Here is a 19149-nt window from a genome sequence, read left to right on the forward strand (position 1 = left end):
TGAAGAGATGAAGCTACGTTCTGACCCGTGATCCACTAAGGCTCTGAGCCTGATACAGTACCCTCGGTGTTCTACCGACACTATCGCTGTAGGGAGGATCATTTGGCTATCATTTTCTGCATGAAACGATTGAATGCGGGCAGCGTTTGAAGTGGTGGGAAGTTCTTCGTTGGGATCTGGGTTGGTAACGTCCTGACTAGTTGCTACTTGGGATGCCGTTCTTCGAGGGCCATTGGTTTGATGAGATACTCCGGTGTCGTGGAGGGTGGAGTTGTGGCGACCTTGGCAGTAGAGATACGTTCTTGTGCTTGTGCAGTCTTTTAAGATGTGGGTTTGGGATAGACAACTTTCGCACAGGTTGTTATCTCTCACGAATTTTTTCCGCTCAGGGATAGCCAGCTTTTTGTAACGCAAGCAGATTTGTAGCGTGTGGGAGGACTGCTTGCACATTCTGCAGCCGTAGATTTTTTGATGCTCGGCCACATGAGCATTTGTGCGATTTTGGGAGTAGTTGCTATAGTGCGGGGTGTTGCGGCTTTGGTTTTGGGTTTGACTCTGCCTGAACTGGGGATTATTCTGACTTGCGGGAGGCTTTGAGATATTTGCGGAGGGTGAATTATATCGGGGTTTGGCTGGTCGCCATTGATCCACCCTTTCCACTATCTCGTAGCGAGTTGTCAGTTCGGCAGGTCTCTTCTGGATCTTAAAAATTGCTCCCAAAGCGCAACTGTATTTTCTGGGAGTTTTGAGGTTACCAGTTATATTATTATGGGGTCCCAACTCCCTGTCGAGACTTGTTGGGTTGCTAATATCTGGAGGCAGTTGTTTACAGAGGATAGCAATCGCTGAATATCTTCGCTGTTTTCAGTCTGAATGGCCTTGAGGTTGATTAGGACTTTTATTTGATTATCGACCCAGACTCTTTTATTTTCGTAACGGGATTTGAGGGCTTCCCAAGCCAGAGCAAAGTTGTCATCACTAAGTGGGAATTGCTTTACTATCTGGCCGGCTTTTTTTTGAGTTTTGTACCTGAGATGGTACAATTTTTGGGCGCTCGAGAGTTTGGGGTGGTTGATATAGACCGCCGTGAACATGTCACGGTAGGACGGCCATTGATCATAACTCCCGTAAAAGACTTCGGTGTCACAGGAGGGTACTTTGAGTTATATCCCGGAACTTTCTAAGGGAGTGGTGGTTGTAGCGGGGACGGGATTGCTTAGTACCCTTAGCTGGAGTTGATCGCCTATTCTTGCCTTTGTGTCCTCATACGCTATAAGGAAGGCGCGGTATTTATTGAAAGCTGAGGCCTTAAAGTCTTCGGGAAGGTCGTTGTCATCTGACTCTACGACGGCGTCATATGCGCACTGTACCCTTTCCCAGAACACCTCGATATTTTTGTATTCTATTTTTAGGTATGCCTCGGTGTTACCTTGGATTTCGGTTGTGCCGAACCGAGCGCAGTAATCCGAAAAGAGATCCGTTTCGGATATAAATTTATTTTCGACCACGCTAGCCATTCTGAAAAGGAACTTACTTAATTTTACTTTAGCTATTTTGGAGATTGCCGAGCGTTTATTTATACGGGAAACCTAAAGGGAGAAGTTTTCTTATTGATCAGGATTGGCGTAGGCTGGGACCAGTTGGGTTGAGTGGCAGAATTTACTGATGGGTATTGCAAATAATGCAAATGTGACCGAATTTTTTGCTGGGTATCGCCAACAATATAAATGTGAGGATATGTTTTTAAATTAAACCGCAAGGGACGCAAGTATTAAAAGGAAATGAACTAACTTTGTGCAAGTGTGTGTGGGATTTGCCTTTACTTTTCGATGCACCTCGTTTATGTATAGGTGTGTATAGGGATGGAAATATACATATATTTTCCTGGCGGGAAAAAATATAATTATGGCGGGAAGCAATGTAATTTTGGAGGGAAAACTTTGCATTTGGCGGAAGCCTCCAAAATACACTCGGGGGGATATACTTAATATATATTTATGTATGTTTATTATTAAAACCGCTGGTTACTTCGATGGCGACGAAGGACCATTAGATAAACTAGAGGATGGTACTCACCGATTTCCTTGATAGGGTTGGTTAGGAAACGGCTCCTTTATGGTGATGTATGTGGCGTGGCGCGGCAGCAATGGCGCCCTGGCGGCGATGATGTGGTGGGGACGGTTTGCCGCTGATATCAAACTTACGCCTTGTACAAGATGGTTTTCCAGCAAGTTTCTGCTTCTGCTATACGCACTCGATTTTATGGTTGTCCTGGATTGTGGAGCACTGTTTTCTCCAAAACCTCGATGATCTTTCTTTACGCACTCGATAGATTTCTCCTGAACAAAACCCTGGTGTCTTGGTTTCAAATCAATAACCGATTCAAATGAAATTATGAAAACCGTATAGGTCTAGCCAACAAACCCAAATAAAAATTTCTTTAAATCAATAGGTGTGCGATAATATATTTGGAGGTGAACTTTTCACAAATTTAGAACTATATATTTGGATGTGAACCTTACACAAATCTAGATTTTTTCACTATAGTAGCGTATCGGTTTTCGGCTTTTCGCGATATTCAGCTGAATTACTCTGATTCAATTTACACGACCACGATTTCACCTCGAAAGTACTTTAATATATTTAAAAATGATTTGGGTGCCGCAAAAGCGAGAAAACCACGACAATTATTTTAGGAAAAACTGAAAAACCATGGCGGACTTGCAAAAGAAAAGTTAGTAAAAAACGCGCCGCTTCTTCAAATTTATGATAAATCAAAACAAAGGAGACCAAAAGGTGGTGGTTTTTTGACAGGTGGCGATCATGCCGGATCGCCATCCTGTACTTGCGGCGAATTCAATTTGGTGGATTTACGCGGTGGGGGCTGCCACACGTCCATGATGATTCCCAATGGGAAATTTAAGGCTACATACAATTCATTAATTTTGTGGATATTTCAGTATACTACAATTTAATATAAATGAATATCATACAAGATTGGGGTTATAAATAAATTCATAATACGTATGTACAAGAGGGAGATGGGACGGGTGGCAGCCTACGGCGCGTAAACACCTGGTAAGCTACTGGGCACTAGTGTAGTCGGAGTGTTGCATCAGCCCCTGTAATGATAATACGTAATCATTAAAATTCTCACCTAGCCTTTGAACACGCTGTCTGATTTCATCGACTAAACGATCGAAATATCGGGAACTCAAGAAAATTTGCAAGAAGTCTCTCTTGAAGGATTCCCATTCCTTCCAGTGTCGGTTGTTGTTGTGGAACCACAACAGTGTCTTATCCCCGAGCAATTCTGGTAGTGCTCGTGGGATGGAGTTGCGGCCAATTTCGTAGCTGTCTGCCAGCTCATCGATCCGTTCAATAAACCCCAGCGGGTCCTTACCTCCGTCGTATCGCAAGCCCCATTTCCGTACGGGATCCATAATATTAGCATGTAACGCTCGCTGGTAAATGGTTTATGGCGGTGTTTGTGACCCCTCCTCGTGCCTGGTTGTTTCGTTGACGTTTTCCTGTGCGTTGCCACCTGGCGATGTTTGCTCGGTGTTTTCTTTCGGAGTTGGTGGGCTTACCGTGATTACTAGTGGGGCGTGCTGTAGAGCTAATTCTGTGAATCGGTCCTGGAATGTTGCGTCGGTACCTCTAGTCTGGATGAAGCCTGCTCGCCGCTTGCGAAGCTCTTCCAGCCCAAACTTGGATGCGCATTTGAAAGGTCCTCACGGTTGACGTAATACACCCAAGTGACCTTCACAATGCCTGCTGGTTATTTTGCCTTCCCTCTGTGCCTTTTTCCAGGAGATTTTGTGTCTCGTAATCCTCTGTGGTTTGTGTCCCGAAATCCTCTGTGGTTTCTTTTGCTGGAGATTTTCTCAATTTTTGATTACTCTGATTAGAAGCCCTGCTCGGGCGCCATTTGTGACGGACGTTTCCTTATGCCGGGGTAGAACTCGGCCCGATCATGGTTCACTAGAATAAAGTTAGGTGCCTAGTAAAAAGAAACCCTGTAATTATATATAAACGTATGTATGTATTTTATTTAAGTTATTTTTTTCTCTTAGGTCTAAGCCTGGCTAATTAAAGGGTAGCCGATGTGAAAACCACCTACTAATCCTTCCGGTTGACGGAGGGGGGGGGGGGGGGGTGAGAACCGCCCAACAAATGTACTGCCTAAGTACTCGTGAGGTGAAAGCCCCCAGGTGTACTATTAACTGGCCAGTTTAACCAGGCAACTACTATGCCTAGCTATTGTTATCTAACTACTCAATTTACTTAAGGACTTGTCGCCCTTTTATACTAATTTGCGCGCAGCAAACGGCGATATTACAATAACAATGCTAAACCACTAAAATTATATCAATTTAACATCTCTATTATGATACATGCTCCCTTTGCCTTAATCTTCTCATGCCCTGCGCTTGCCAGTCTTAGACTCCACCTATTAGGAGTAATACAGCTGTCAGATCTAGAAGCAGCAAGTGGCTTAAGTCCTAGGCAGCGTCTAGTATTTGCCAAGAGGACGGAGTTATTTTATAACATAGGTCCTGGTTTTTGATAGGTGTTTTCAGTTTGGTCGTTGAAACAAACTTCTGGTAACACTACGGACTCATTCAGTTTATGTGAGGTCCTCATGGTCCGGGCAGTTCAACCTAACCTAGTGTAAACACTTTGTTATCAATGTGTACCAAAGTAACTTTCTGCAGGTGACAGCTCTTCTTTGACATTTGACTTTTATCGATCATTGCGGTGGGGGCTGCCACATGTCCATGAAGATTCCCAATGGGAAATTTAAGGCTACATACAATTCATTAATTTTGTGGATAATTCAGTATACTACAATTCAATATAAATGAATATCATACAAGATTCGGGTTATAAATAAATTCATAGATGTACGTATGTACAATAAGGAGATGGGACGGGTGGCAGCCTACGCCACGTAAGCATCCTGGCCCGCCTAGGCATACTAAGCGCCTAACGTGTGCTGCGACTCGGTCAGAGCCCGAACTGCTTCTTGAATCAGTATTTTCCCAACTTCATTTTTGTAAGTTGAAGTGCGCAGGACGGTGGCGGTGCATCGTATAGTGCGGTTTTCGACATTTGATGGCCGTTGAGGTTGACGCGCATTCGAAGAACGATGGGTGAGTGGTGGCTGGCGACGTCGACGATGAGTTGCGGAAATGCGACGGTGCGACTCCGTTCGGCGTGATGTCGGACGAGCCTCCTACTGTGGTGGAACGGCACATGACGGGTGGCGACCTCCGGTTTCCCGATGTAGTAGTGTATGATGGGGATGCCCGCAGACCCGACAGCGTTTGGTGGAGGTGCACTCGTTGGTGCGATGGGACAGCGCCAAGCAGTTGGTGCAATATAGATGTGCCGGAGCAATTAATGCGCGTTGTTGCGGCTGCGTGGCCAAGAAGGCAAGGCACCTCAAGAGGGCGTGATGCCACATACACAATCGGCATTTCCGGTAGTCGGCCATCGCGGTATTGGTGTGTCGTGGTGGGGCTGCGGGCACTACGACTCGCGATTCCAGCGAGCGAGATGAATGTGTATTAGTTGTGCGCCTGAGAAGAGACACCAAGTTAGGGACTGCCCGTATGCGATACGGGATGATTCAATTATGTTCTGGGATGGTGTCGATAGTTGAGCTTAGTGGACTGTAATTGGTTCGGGAGATGAAAGGGAACCATGGGGTCTGAGTCAGGCTCCGTTGGTGACAGGAAGCACAATTTTGTTAGCGGCCTAGTGAGAACACCGTTTTGAGTGCGTACGTCGACCACTCGTACGTGTCCATCTCTGCCAGAATGAGCGCTCTTCACTCTACCTAGACGCCATTCGCTTGGGGGTAAGTGGTCTTCCTTAATGGCGGCTAAATCGCCGATTTTAGGGGGAGGTTGAGCGGTTTGCCATGTATAACGCTGGTGTAAGTCCATGAGATAGTCGTTCTTCCAGCGCTTGCTGAATTGGTGATGTAAAACTTTCAACCGTTCCCAACGGTTGATCATAGAGAGGTGTTTATAGTTCGGCTCGGGGATGGCGAGAAGGGGTGCGGCTGGGATAAATTGGCCAGGTGTGAGAGCGGTGAGATCCGCTTGGTCCTGAGAAAGCGGAGAGATGGGACGAGAATTGAGTACGGCCTCTATACGAATTAATAAACTCGAGAATTCTTCAAAGGTGAAGCTGTGCGTTCCGGCGACCTTTTTAAAATGGGTTTTAAAGCTTTTGACGGCAGATTCCCGTAATCCGCCCATGTGGGGTACGCCGGGGGGTATAAATTTCTACTCGATGCCTTGTGGCGCGTACTTTTGGACAATATCTGTCGAGGCTTCGTTGAGGAAGGTGACGAACTCTACTTCGGTAGCTCGCTTAGCACCAATGAATATTGTGCCGTTGTCGCTCATCATTTGTTTCGGGTACCCTCGACGCCCTACAAACCGGGCGAAGGCAGCGAGAAAAGCCTTACTGGTGAGATCCGAACACAATTCCAGATGGATCGCCTTGGTGGTGAAGCAAACGAAAACGGCCACAAAGCCTTTTACGAGGGTTGGAGATCGGAGTATCGAAGCTTTTATTTGAAACGGGCCTGCGAAGTCTACGTCAGTAGTAATGAAGGGGCCCGAAATTATATCGTTCGAGGGGTAAAGCTGCCATTATTTGGGATTGCGTTTGTCGCTTATGGATGGTGCAGACTTTACATTGGAAAATGCACTTTTTCAGCTGAGGTTTGAGTCGGGGGGGTATAGAATTCCTGCATCATAGCTTGTTGCAGGAGGCGGATGTCCGCATGGAGGAAGCTCTCGTGCATAAACCTTATATAGAGGGTAGTAAATCTAGCCTTTTCGGGGAGAATGATGGGATGACACTCATTGTAGGTCATGTCGGCGTTTACTAATCGTCCGTTGGCACGGATAATCCTGTTTGTGTCCAGGAAGGGGTCAAGTGTCAGTAGGGAACTTCGCTTTCCGATTGGTTCTGAATTTTCGAGGGACGCTCTTTCGGAAGCGAAGAATCTCGACTGAGTCAAGCTCAGCAGACGGATTTTCGGGCGCATGACGTCGGCGTGCTTCGCACATGTCGCCAAGGGACAATTCCAACTAGGTCTATAATCTGCGCTGTTCGGTTGGAGACGTATGTTTTCCAAGAGTGGGTGGCTTTTCCAGCCAGGCTAGCACGATTTCGGAATCGGACTACATAATTAATTTTTTTTGACTTAGGCCGAGATGGGGTTGGACTGCTGCGACTAATTTTGCTGACAAGAGCGCTCCGCATAACTCCAGGGGTGGAAGACTAATAGTTTTGAGAGGAGCCACTTTGCCTTTGGACATTATAAGGTGAGAGCGGATTGAGTACCGACGGTACTTCTTAGGTACTAGGTAGCACAATAAGCCTTTTCTGAGGCGTCGCAGAATCCGTGGAGCTCAACATATTGATCGGGCGTAAAATTCATCCATCGGGGTATATGGATGGCTGAGATAGAGGGAAGAATTTGAGAGAACTGCGCCCATTTGGCTAGACGGGTGGGTTTAACCTCCTCGTCCCATTCGGCCCCGTCTAACCACAATTCTTGCATGAGCATCTTCGCTTGGATCATTATGGGCGTGAGCCACCCTGCGGAATCGAAAAGTTTCGCAATGGAGAAGAGGATTTGCCGCTTCGTGGCTGCAGTGGATGCCGGATTTGAGTTGACGGTATACGAGAATGTATCCGTTAGGGCGTTCCACTGGATGCCCAGTCTTTTCGAACTCGAGAAAGCTTGTTTCCAGCAGATCAGTTTTCGATATTTTTTGGAGGATGTTGGGATGGTTTGCCGTGATCTTTTTTAGGGGAAAGCCGGCTGAATTGAGAGCCTCTATAGTCTCTGTTAGGGATTGCTCGGCTGATTGGAGATCATGACTGCCAGATAAAATATCGTCAACATACGTCCCGGATTTTAGTATTGGGGCTGCGCGAGGATGGGAATCGGCTATATCTTTCGACAGCTCGTGTAGAGTGTGAATAGCCAGGAAAGGCGCGCAGTTAACCCCGAAGGTGATCTTTTTTAACTTGTAGTCCTTTATTGGACTGTGTTCGGGGGTTCGGAATATTATCCGTTGGTAGTCTCGGTCATCGGGGTCCAAGACAATTTGGCGGTACATTATCTCGACATCGCCATTAAACACATATTTATATGTCCGCTATTTCAACAACATAAGTCGGAGATCGGGTTGGAGGGTTGGTCCGGTACATAAAACATCGTTAAGGGAGTGACCGGAACCCAACTTTTTAGAGGCGTTGAATGCAACTCTGGCTTTTGTTGTCTTCTTGTCTGGCCTTACGACTGCATGGTGAGGGAGATAGAACGAGCAGTATTTACCTCGAGATTCTACTTCAGTGGGACTGCATTCTTCCATGTGGTCTAGGGAATGATATTCTTCGAGTACCTGGTCGTATTGCTGCTTGAGATCGCCCTTTTTTGAGAGAGTACGTTCCATACCGTGGAACTGTCGTAGGGCTGCAGTACGGGATTGGCCTAGGTCGATATCGTTCGGGAATGTTGGTTTAAAGGGGAGCCGAACCATATATCGACCGTCATCCATGCGAGTGGTTGTGCTTTGATAAAAGTCTTCGCACATTTTATCTTCTGGGGTTTCCACTCGCACTCTGGATATTTCTTCGATTTCCCAGAATTGCCTTAGCTGTTCATTCAGCTGGACATTCGTCACTTCCCACGCTTGAGAGGAGTGTGATCCGACCTTTTCGGAGGTTTGGCCACTTATTATTCAGCCAAATATTGTGTTTTGGGTTAGCAGTGTGGGCGAGATCTTTTCTATGCCATTTAGCATGAATTGAGGGATGAGATCGCTGCCTAACACCAGATCGATTTGGGAGGGTTTCTGAGAATTCTGGTCTGCTAGCTTGAGGTGGGACCATTTACGCATTTGGTCGTTATTTAGCCTGAGTGTTGGGAGTTTCCTAATGAGACGAAGTAGCACGATTGCCTGGGCCTTTATTTTCACCTTGTGGTTTTTTGAGAGTAGGGCCAGTGAGCACAACTTGTTGGAGGTTTCTACTACTCCGCCTCCCATGCCCGATATTTCAAATAGGGAGTGGGTATATGGGAGGCCTAGCTTGATTTGAGCTTTTGAAGAGATGAAGCTACGTTCTGACCCTTGATCCACTAAGGCTCTGAGCCTGAAGCAGTACCCTCGGTGTTCTACCGACACTATCGCTGTAGGGAGGATGATTTGGCTATCATTTTCTGCATGAAACGATTGGATGCGGGCAGCGTTTGAAGTGGTGGGAAGTTCTTCGTTGGGATCTGGGTTGGTAACGTCCTGACTAGTTGCTACTTGGGATGCCGTTCTTCGAGGGCCAATGGTTTGATGAGATACTCCGGTGTCGTGGAGGGTGGAGTTGTGGCGACCTTGGCAGTAGAGATACGTCCTTGTGCTTGTGCAGTCTTTTAAGAGGTGGGTTTGGGATAGACAACTTTCGCACAGGTTGTTATCTCTCACGAATTTTTTCCGCTCAGGGATAGCCAGCTTTTTGTAACGCAAGCAGCTTTGTAGCGTGTGGGAGGACTGCTTGCACATTCTGCAGGCGTAGATTTTTTGATGCTCGGCCACATGAGCATTTGTGCGATTTTGGGGGTAGTTGCTATAGTGCGGGTTGTTGCGGCTTTGGTTTTGGGTTTGGCTCTGCCTGAACTGGGGATTATTCTGACTTGCGGGAGGCCTTGAGATATTTGTGGAGGGTGAATTATATCGGGGTTTGGCTGGTCGCCATTGATCCACCCTTTCCACTATCTCGTAGCGAGTTGTCAGTTCGGCAGGTCTCTTCTGGATCTTAAAAATTGCTCCCAAAGCGCAACTGTATTTTCTGGGAGTTTTGAGGTTACCAGTTATATTAATATGGGGTCCCAACTCTCTGTCGAGACTTGTTGGGTTGCTAATATCTGGAGGCAGTTGTTTACAGAGGATAGCAATCGCTGAATATCTTCGCTGTTTTCAGTCTGAATGGCCTTGAGGTTGATTAGGACTTTTATTTGATTATAGACCCAGACTCTTTTATTTTCGTAACGGGATTTGAGGGCTTCCCAAGCCAGAGCAAAGTTGTCATCACTAAGTGGGAATTGATTTACTATCTGGCCGGCTTTTCCTTGAGTTTTGTACCTGAGATGATACAATTTTTGGGCGCTCGAGAGTTTGGGGTGGTTGATGTAGACCACCGTGAACATGTCACGGAAGGACGTCCATTGATCATAACTCCCGTAAAAGACTTCGGTGTCACAGGCGGGTACTTTGAGGTATATCCCGGAACTTTCTTGGGGAGTGGTGGTTGTAGCGGGGACGGGATTGCTTAGTACCCTTAGCTGGAGTTGATCGCCTATTCTTGCCTTTGTGTCCTCATACGCTATAAGGAAGGCGCGGTATTTATTGAAATCTGAGGCCTTAAAGTCTTCGGGAAGGTCGTTGTCATCTGACTCTACGACGGCGTCATATGCGCTCTGTACCCTTTCCCAGAACACCTCGATATTTTTATATTCTATTTTTAGGGATGCCTCGGTGTTATCTTGGATCTCGGTTGTGCCGAACCGAGCGCAGTAATCCGAAAAGAGATCCGTTTCGGATATAAATTTATTTTCGACCACGCTAGCCATTCTGAAAAGGAACTTACTTAATTTTACTTTAGCTATTTTGGAGATTGCCGAGCCTTTATTTATACGGGAAACCCAAAGGTAGAAGTTTTCTTATTGATCAGGATTGGCGTAGGCTGGGACCAGTTGGGTTGAGTGGCAGAATTTACTGATGGGTATTGCAAATAATGCAAATGTGACCGAATTTTTTGCTGGGTATCGCCAACAATATAAATGTGAGGATATGTATTTAAATTAAACCGCAAGGGACACAAGTATTAAAAGGAAATGAACTAACTTTGTGCAAGTGTGTGTGGGATTTGTCTTTACTTTTTGATGCACCCCGTTTATGTATAGGTGTGTATAGGGATGGAAATATACATATATTTTCCTGGCGGGAAAAAATATAATTATGGCGGGAAACAATGTAATTTTGGCGGGAAAACTTTGCATTTGGCGGAAGCCTCCAAAATACACTCGGGGGGATATACTTAATATATATTTATGTATGTTTATTATTAAAACCGCTGGTTTCTTCGATGGCGACGAAGGACCATTAGATAAACTAGAGGATGGTACTCACCGATTTCCTTGATAGGGTTGGTTAGGAAACGGCTCCTCTATGGTGATGTATGTGGCGTGGCGCGACAGCAATGGCGCCCTCGCGGCGATGATGTGGTGGTGACGGTTTGCCGCTGATCTCAAACTGGTGTCTTGGTTTCAAATCAATAACCGATTCAAATGAAATTATGAAGACCGTATAGGTCTAGCCAACAAACCCAAATAAAAATTTCTGTAAATCAATAGGTGTGCGATAATATATTTGGAGGTGAACTTTTCACAAATTTAGAATTATATATTTGGATGTGAACCTTACACAAATCTAGATTTTTTCACTATAGTAGCGTATCGGTTTTCGGCTTTTCGCGATATTCAGCTGAATTACTCTGATTCAATTTACACGACCACGATTTCACCTCGAAAGTACTTTAATATATTTAAAAATGATTTGGGTGCCGCCCAACCGCCCAACAAATGTACTGCCTAAGTACTCGTGAGGTCAAAGCCCCCAGGTGTACTAATCGCTGGCCAGTTTAACCAGGCAATTACTATGCCTAGCTATTGTTATCTAACTACTCAATTTACTTCAGGACTTGTCGCCCTTTTATACTAATTTGCGCGCAGCAAACGGCGATATTACAATAACAATGCTTAACCACTAAAATTATATCAATTTAACATCTCTATTATGATACATGCTCCTTTTGCCTTAATCTTCTCATGCCCTGCGCTTGCCAGGCTAAGACTCCACCTATTAGGAGTGATACAGCCGTCAGATCTAGAAGCAGCAAGAGGCTTAAGTCCTAGGCAGCGTCTAGTATTTGCCAAGAGGACGGAGTTATTTTATAACATAGGTCCTGGTTTTTGATAGGTGTTTTCAGTTTGGTCGTTAAAACAAACTTCTGGTAACACTACGGACTCATTCAGTTTATGTGAGGTCCTCATGGACCGGGCAGTTCAACCTAACCTAGTGTAAACACTTTGTTATCAATGTGTACCAAAGTAACTTTCAGCAGGTGACAGCTCTTCTTTGACATTTTACTTTTATCGATCATTGCGAATATCGATCGCATAGATACAGGCCCCTATTATGAGACAAATTCGATCTTCAACTGTGGTCGAAAGAGCTGATCGAACGACCCTGCAAAAATTGTTGGATTACGTGTTCCATTTTCTTCATGTTGGAGTAATCGAACAATACTCCTTTGCAATGCGTTTGCGGACCACCATCAGCCGATCAAAGCTCGTTTTTTAACGACAGCGATCACGACACGATGACGATCGAACAGAGTTGCCAAAAGTAAAATATTGCATGCAAATAACTAATAATAATATTTTACTTTGGCTACTCTGATAAAATGCAACAGCGCACTGGTTTTATGTATACATACAATGGTATGTATAAAGAAATATTAGTTTCTTTATTCACGCAAATGCTAAATAACATAAGAATATTCGTAGTATAAAATATAAAAGTTGTGTTGCCCCTTTTCATTTACTTTCATTTTAAATTAAATTCACTTCGATAATTCTTTCCGACACAATTCCTCTTTAGTACTTTGGCATATGATCCTCTGTGCGTGCTCCATGGAGTACTACAGTGAAAGTACTTTGGAAAGTAATCTCACGTATGTACTCTATGGAATACTCACAAACAAAGCGAGAGTTAGATCACCTACTCCTCTCCTAGGACATCACAATGTTAATTGGAGCACATTTTTTGTATGAATACAGATTAGATTTGGAGCAGTCCTATACTCCCAAAGGAGTATTCCTTACATTATTTATAGAGTACTCGCATTTTTTGAAGGGGAATTTTCATTCGGTATTTTGACACTCATTCGATCAAAACTTGTGTCATTGTTCGATAATTCGATAAATTCAACCGTTCAGAAAAGCACATTTCCATCATCTGTCAAATAAAATAAAAGCAAAAATATTTATTATGAAGAAAAAAGCTTAAGTACTGGAACTAGCCAGAAGTGTAAAACGCTGAAATGAATTTCAATGCGTAATTGTAGCTTTCTAAACATTGTAACTTTCTAAACATGTTGTTACGTGTGTTAAAAATTAACTTCATAAGTCTATCCAACCACTTTGAAATTGACAACAATTCTCATGTTTTGCGCTAGGGGTTGTCTCAACTGAGCATCGGGTACGAGAATGCATTCGGAAATTTTTCCAACTGATCCTTTCAGCATGTTCCTTTTGTTATAAACGGATTTTGTCCAATTTTTGAAACCAGTTTTCTAAGCAGTTGTTTTGTATTCACGACCTTGGACCTATATGTAGGGTTCTTAAATTATATTGACTCAAATATTTGTATTTATTATGTTACTTTGAACTTTGTAATTTTAATATGTTTTACAATATTTTAATTTTCAATATAGATTTTTCTATTTTCAAACATTTTCATTATTATTCAATTTTGCATCATGAAAATGTAACATTTTCTTTTAAATAATTTTTGTGTGGATATTCATTTTAATAAAAATAAAACATCCAACACTATATACGATTAATACAAATAGTTTGCAATTACTATTAGATAGCAAAAAATTAGAAGATGAATCCAAAAAACTTACTTTTCAAACAATTTTCTTCGATTTCGATACAGCGTCGACAACAAATTTTTATTCGCTTCAAAATTAGATACACAAAGAAAATTTCGACAGAGATTAGATTTCATAATACCAATTTCAATTTCGATTTTCGATGTTCGGTAGATCGAAAAATGCCCGTAATAGGGGCCACATATTTTATTTCTCTATTGCTTCGTACATAAATTTGGAGGGTGCTAAGTTTTACAAGATTCGTGGATGTCAAAGAGGAAAAATTTGCGGTAAGTAATTTTAATATGTACTTATGAATTTCATGTATCATTTAATCTTCATTTTGTATTTATGGAAATAAACGTTCTCGTTAAAGTTCACGTTCTCGTTTACCTTTCATTTTCATTTTGTGACTGCCATAGATACGAACGTTTTATTTTTAAGTGTACGCTTACACAGCCACCGATTTTGATCGCCCGATGCCGGTCGTAATCGTCCGATAAAAATAAACATATGTATTTAGATGAGCGTGTGTACATTTCAACCGATCACCGAATTGTTCTCGCGCGTGTTCAATTTTATCGTCCCGTAAATTGCGTGCATTTACTGTGAAAAATTAATTATTTGTGCCATGGACTGAAAAATTGATTAATTGTATGCAAAACAGCCGGCCGTTATGGGATAAGTACATAAAAGCATAAACGCATGCGTATTTTTGCGAAAAAGTAAAATGTAAGAAAAAAAGCTGCCGGCCGATAATCGGTTGTAATTTGAGCACCAGCCCGGCCGATTTTATCAGCTGATTGCAATTTTTCGGTTTATCGGTGGCTGTGTAAGCGTACCCTAGCCCATCTGAACAATTGCGCAATATGGAAAGAAATTACAAGGTTTTGGTTAAATATAACCAAAACGGCAACACTGATCTCAGTTAGTGTTGTACTAGCGATCATGGATAACATTTTCGCCAAAATCAATAAGGATATTAACATAAAGCCTTTTAGAAGACAATATATGAATAATTTAGAATGTTTAAGAAACAGTATTTTGAGCAAATTAAAAAATGATGAAGTTTTTTCAAAATTTTACAATGGTGTATACCTAAAAGGTAACATACATCCATATCGTAAGTATATTGAGAGAAATAAAACCTGTAAGACAATATTAAAGCGCAAAGTATAATAAAGTTCTTACCTTAAGATATGTTTTCTTTATTATCTATCATAAAATATCTTATTTCTCAGAATGGTGCATTTTGGAGTGACAAACTAAAGGATTCTGATTTCGCAAAAAAGATACAGAGGAAATAGTTCAACTTACGATATATATGTCTACACTAATATATGTATATGTAGGTACATACATTGGTATTGATGTGCGTAAGCATATTTAGCTCACTGGCATAATATTTAATTAATGCTTGGGGGCTTTCACCCAACAATACTTTTGCTTATACGTGGCAAACATGTTTCCATCAGTTGACTGATAGAACATTTGTTCTCTAAACGGTTAGTTGCAAAATGAAATAATTATCCTTAATTTTTAAGGAAAACGACTTCTTACATTACTTTTCACATTTCACTATAATCACCCCTATTGTGGTTGTCAATGTCAACCACCACGTCGTATCGACATCAACGTCACGTCAATGCAGAATGGGTATTTACTAAAACAATGTATTGACGTTGACGTGTTATCGATTATTTTATAGAAAAACTATGATACCTATACTTTTGACAATTGTTTATTTACAATTTGTTCAGTTATTATTTGATGTTTAGTGTAAAATTTGTGATTTAAAATGTACAAAATTCGCAACCTGCTCCTCCAGTGGGCTTAGCACCAATTGCCTGTACCCTTCCCCCTCCCGTGGCATGACACTCTTGTTTATTGTGGACAAGCTTTCTTTTGACCTTTTATTTAAGGTCTCTCAAAAACTACATACACATGTATGTACGTAGTAAAATAAACAGTTTTTCACCTTTTGCAAACCTTCAGCATTTTTGAGTGGCGGTCCGAGAGTATTCCAATTTGGTTGCAATACCTTGACATTGGTCCTTAAAATTTGTTGGAACTTCTGCAACAAACTTCATGAATTGGTTGTTGTTAGTTATTCTTACCATTTTCTGAAATTTGATTAAAAATAAATAAATAACGTGTATTTATAAGAATAAATAAGGCTTATTTTACCAATTTTTAAGAGCCGAATTTCGTATTGCAGCGCTTATCGTCACCAAAAAGTATGTTGACAAATTTTGTGTCACGCCACGTCAACATAATTTCAATGTTGTTTTAGCCGATACCGAAGAAGCATCAACACTCATCAATAGTTATCGACTTTGACAACGCCGATACCAATTAATGAGCGTCGACACTAATTTTCTAGCTATTGACAACCATTAGAGGGGTGAATATTTAGAGGAAAAATTCTATTCATAACCAACACCTTAAAATGTCAAAGAACTGTCAGATAGCCGAATAAACACGTTGTGCGAATGAAATTGTGCTCAGTAATTTTCCGTAAAATCCAAACCGTCGACTGGATCAAAAATACTCAACGGTGCGTTCAGAAAACTATCACTCACTGATGAACACTTGGGTTCGCTGAAAGCGCCCATTCTCTTTGTGTGAATTTTGTTCACTGCCCGAGTTGTCTACTTTCAAACAAAACAGAATAGCTGTAAATATTATAGCTCTAGATATCCGGGTATCAAGCATTTCTATACTCGTTCGTAAAGGCCGCGGCACAATGATATTTTTCATATAGATGCGTTTAACACAGCTTATGCATTCCAATATCATCGCCAAAATCAACCAAGATGTTGCGTTTGAAAATATGAAGGAAATTTAGACTTGGTAATTGAAGTTTATTACGTCTTGCCCATTCACATACAAAATTTCGCGAAACACTGTTATAAACATTCTCCCTATACAACAAAAATACTTGCTAACGTATTCTTTGTCGTATTCGATTGTTATATTGCAGGCTTTAATTGCGAAAAATGTTAGAAAATTTACCGACCAGTGGGAACAATAACTGCACTTGCAAAGTGCGCCAACACCCTTCGCCAAAGCAAGTGTCAAATTCTTCTTCTTATGATTTGCTTGCAACAAAATTTGGGAGTTGGCTACTTTTCAATATCAGACGGCGCCAGTGTCGCTCATTCTAACGTTCTCCATAAAAATACGTGCAATCTACATATAATGCATAAGCTTGTCTTAAACTCATCTATATGAAAAACTGCTTATGTGTCGGGACTTTAAAGCTGGCCACCTATTGGAGATGGAAAACCACTTCCCTCAGCCGATAACTATGCAACTGTCAAATTATTTCTGAAAATTATTTATTTAATTTTAGTCTACAAATTTAATAATTAACCAGACTATATATAATTACGAACTGACAGTACAAAGTGAGAGAAACTTACACTACTTACTTAAATTTTTTAGATATAATTTAATTTATTTATTTATCAGGCTACAAATTAAACAATCATACAGGCGAAGTATGCAGAAAAGGACTTAAATATAACATGTACGATATAAATAACGGTGTTTAATTATACGCTTGATAATCTGAGATACTTAAATTAGTAATAAACATCTCAAAACCAGCTAGCAAAAAGTAAAAAGTGTGCTTGAAGGAGCTGTTTGCCCAGTAGGGGCACACGTGAATTTAAGTATTAGAAAACGAATGAACAATAGTATATACATAAATTTTATAGACTAAATTTTAAAACATACATAATATTAATAACGATCAAATCACAGCTTTATGAACAATTTCCAGTCAATGGCACTTCACATATTCGAAATAGAGGGTTCAAAAAAATTATAGTGGTTTGGCATTCTTTTCACCATTTCAGCTTACAAATTTAAGATAGCTAGAAGATATTTTTTAATCCCGAGAAACAAGTCACAGGCGATGTTGGTTGTTTTTTGTCAGATGTATTTATAAAAATGCGTTCTATACATTCTCGTGGGGTATTTGTGTTTATTTTATTGATTGTATTAAATTAATTAATTAATTCTCTTTCCAAAAATCGTAATTATGCAAAGTCGCTTCACCGCATAAATATATAGGGTGCAGTTAAAGAAAACTAAACAAAACTTCCTTGAGAATCACATTCGACATGACAGGGTTGCTTTGGCAACAACAAAAGTATCGAGTGACGCCTCTTAACAAATATATACTCTTTGTTAATATATACTCTTTGGCCTAATAGGAACATTAAACTTGATTTCACTAAGCAAACATTGTTTCTGGACTGATTCCAGCTTGGTAGAATGAAACTGATAACACGGATTCCAGATTATCGAAGTACCAAACCAAAGATATTAAAGGAGTCTTTGTAATGTATGGGTCATTTAATTCTTTAGAGCAACGTTTAACGAAAGCCAAAGTACCTTTAGCCCTATTCATGCAAGATTCAATATGAAATTTAAAATCCAGCTAAGGCTTCATTATAAAGCCTCACCGGCTTGCAGTGCTTCAAAACAATTGAAAAGTCGTTAATGAATAACATTAACAAAATAGGACCAAGGTGGCTGCCTTGTGGAACGCCAGAAGTTACAATTATGAATTGAGACCAACAATTATTGTATATGACTTTTTTCTTTCCTTCATATAAGAAGAAATCCAGGACAGAAGCAATGAACGGAAGCCTTACCGATCAAGTTTTAATAAGAGTATCGAATGGGAAACCTTATCAAATGCTTTACTAAAATCAGTGTAAATGATATCATCATTATTAGACTTAAATCTGTTCAATACCGAGGTTGTAAACTCAAGCAAGTTGCACACAGTAGACTTAAAATAAAAAAAAAATAAATGTAAGGCGCGATAACCTCCGAAGAGATCTAAGGCCGAGCTTCTCTTCCAAGTAGACTTACCCTTACAAAAACCATGTTGTGAAAAGTCAGCTACTGACGAAATTCCAAAAGCAAGTTGGCTTGTGACGATCGATTCAAATAGTTTAGGAATAGTGCTAAACTTAGCTATTCCTCTATAATTTATAACACACGATCTACTCCCACTTTTATGTATTATGAATGATTCCTTCCACTTTTTGGGTATATCCCTTGCTTCAGAGACGCACTAAACAAGCAGGTTAGAGGTCGACATAAGAAATGGGCACAATATTTCATCACAATTGGCGGAATTTGATCCGGTCCACTCGAATAGGAAATTTACAGATTTTCCAGGTGAGTTAGAACATCATAAGTACATATATAAAGAACTACCTGTGAATTCAGTGAAGTAAATCTAAATGGATGGCGGGGAGTCGGAGGTATTTGAATAATTAGATTTGAAGAAATCCGCAAACATGTTAGCAATCTTGAAGTTATCGCTAGAAATTTTATCATTTAGCTTCACCGTAGAAGGAAACACTCTAACCTTTT

At 41.3% G+C, this 19149-nt stretch overlaps 1 protein-coding gene and 1 long non-coding RNA gene across 5 annotated transcripts in view; one reads left to right on the plus strand and one right to left on the minus strand.

Moving 5' to 3' along the window:
* Window positions 1-3501: 3501 nt before the first annotated feature.
* Window positions 3502-15318, minus strand: LOC137244212 (uncharacterized). Its single transcript, XR_010950844.1, has 3 exons — window positions 15110-15318; window positions 14941-15024; window positions 3502-3984 (listed from the first exon to the last, which is right to left on the minus strand). It is a non-coding gene; the product is annotated as an uncharacterized lncRNA (long non-coding RNA).
* The window catches only part of LOC137244210 (cyclic GMP-AMP synthase-like receptor), a 276654-nt gene continuing 272156 nt past the window's right edge, over window positions 14652-19149 (plus strand). For 2 of the 4 annotated variants that reach the window (XM_067772894.1, XM_067772896.1), the window contains exon 1: window positions 14652-14854. In XM_067772894.1, the coding sequence (XP_067628995.1) occupies window positions 14698-14854 (157 nt within the window). In that variant the 5' untranslated portion in view covers window positions 14652-14697. Of the gene's footprint in view, window positions 14873-19149 lie in introns of all 4 variants that reach the window. The other 2 variants (XM_067772893.1, XM_067772895.1) reach the window with 2 other exon arrangements.

Source organism: Eurosta solidaginis, chromosome 3, assembly GCF_040869045.1.
Source record: "Eurosta solidaginis isolate ZX-2024a chromosome 3, ASM4086904v1, whole genome shotgun sequence".
NCBI classification, from domain to species: Eukaryota; Metazoa; Arthropoda; class Insecta; order Diptera; family Tephritidae; genus Eurosta; species Eurosta solidaginis.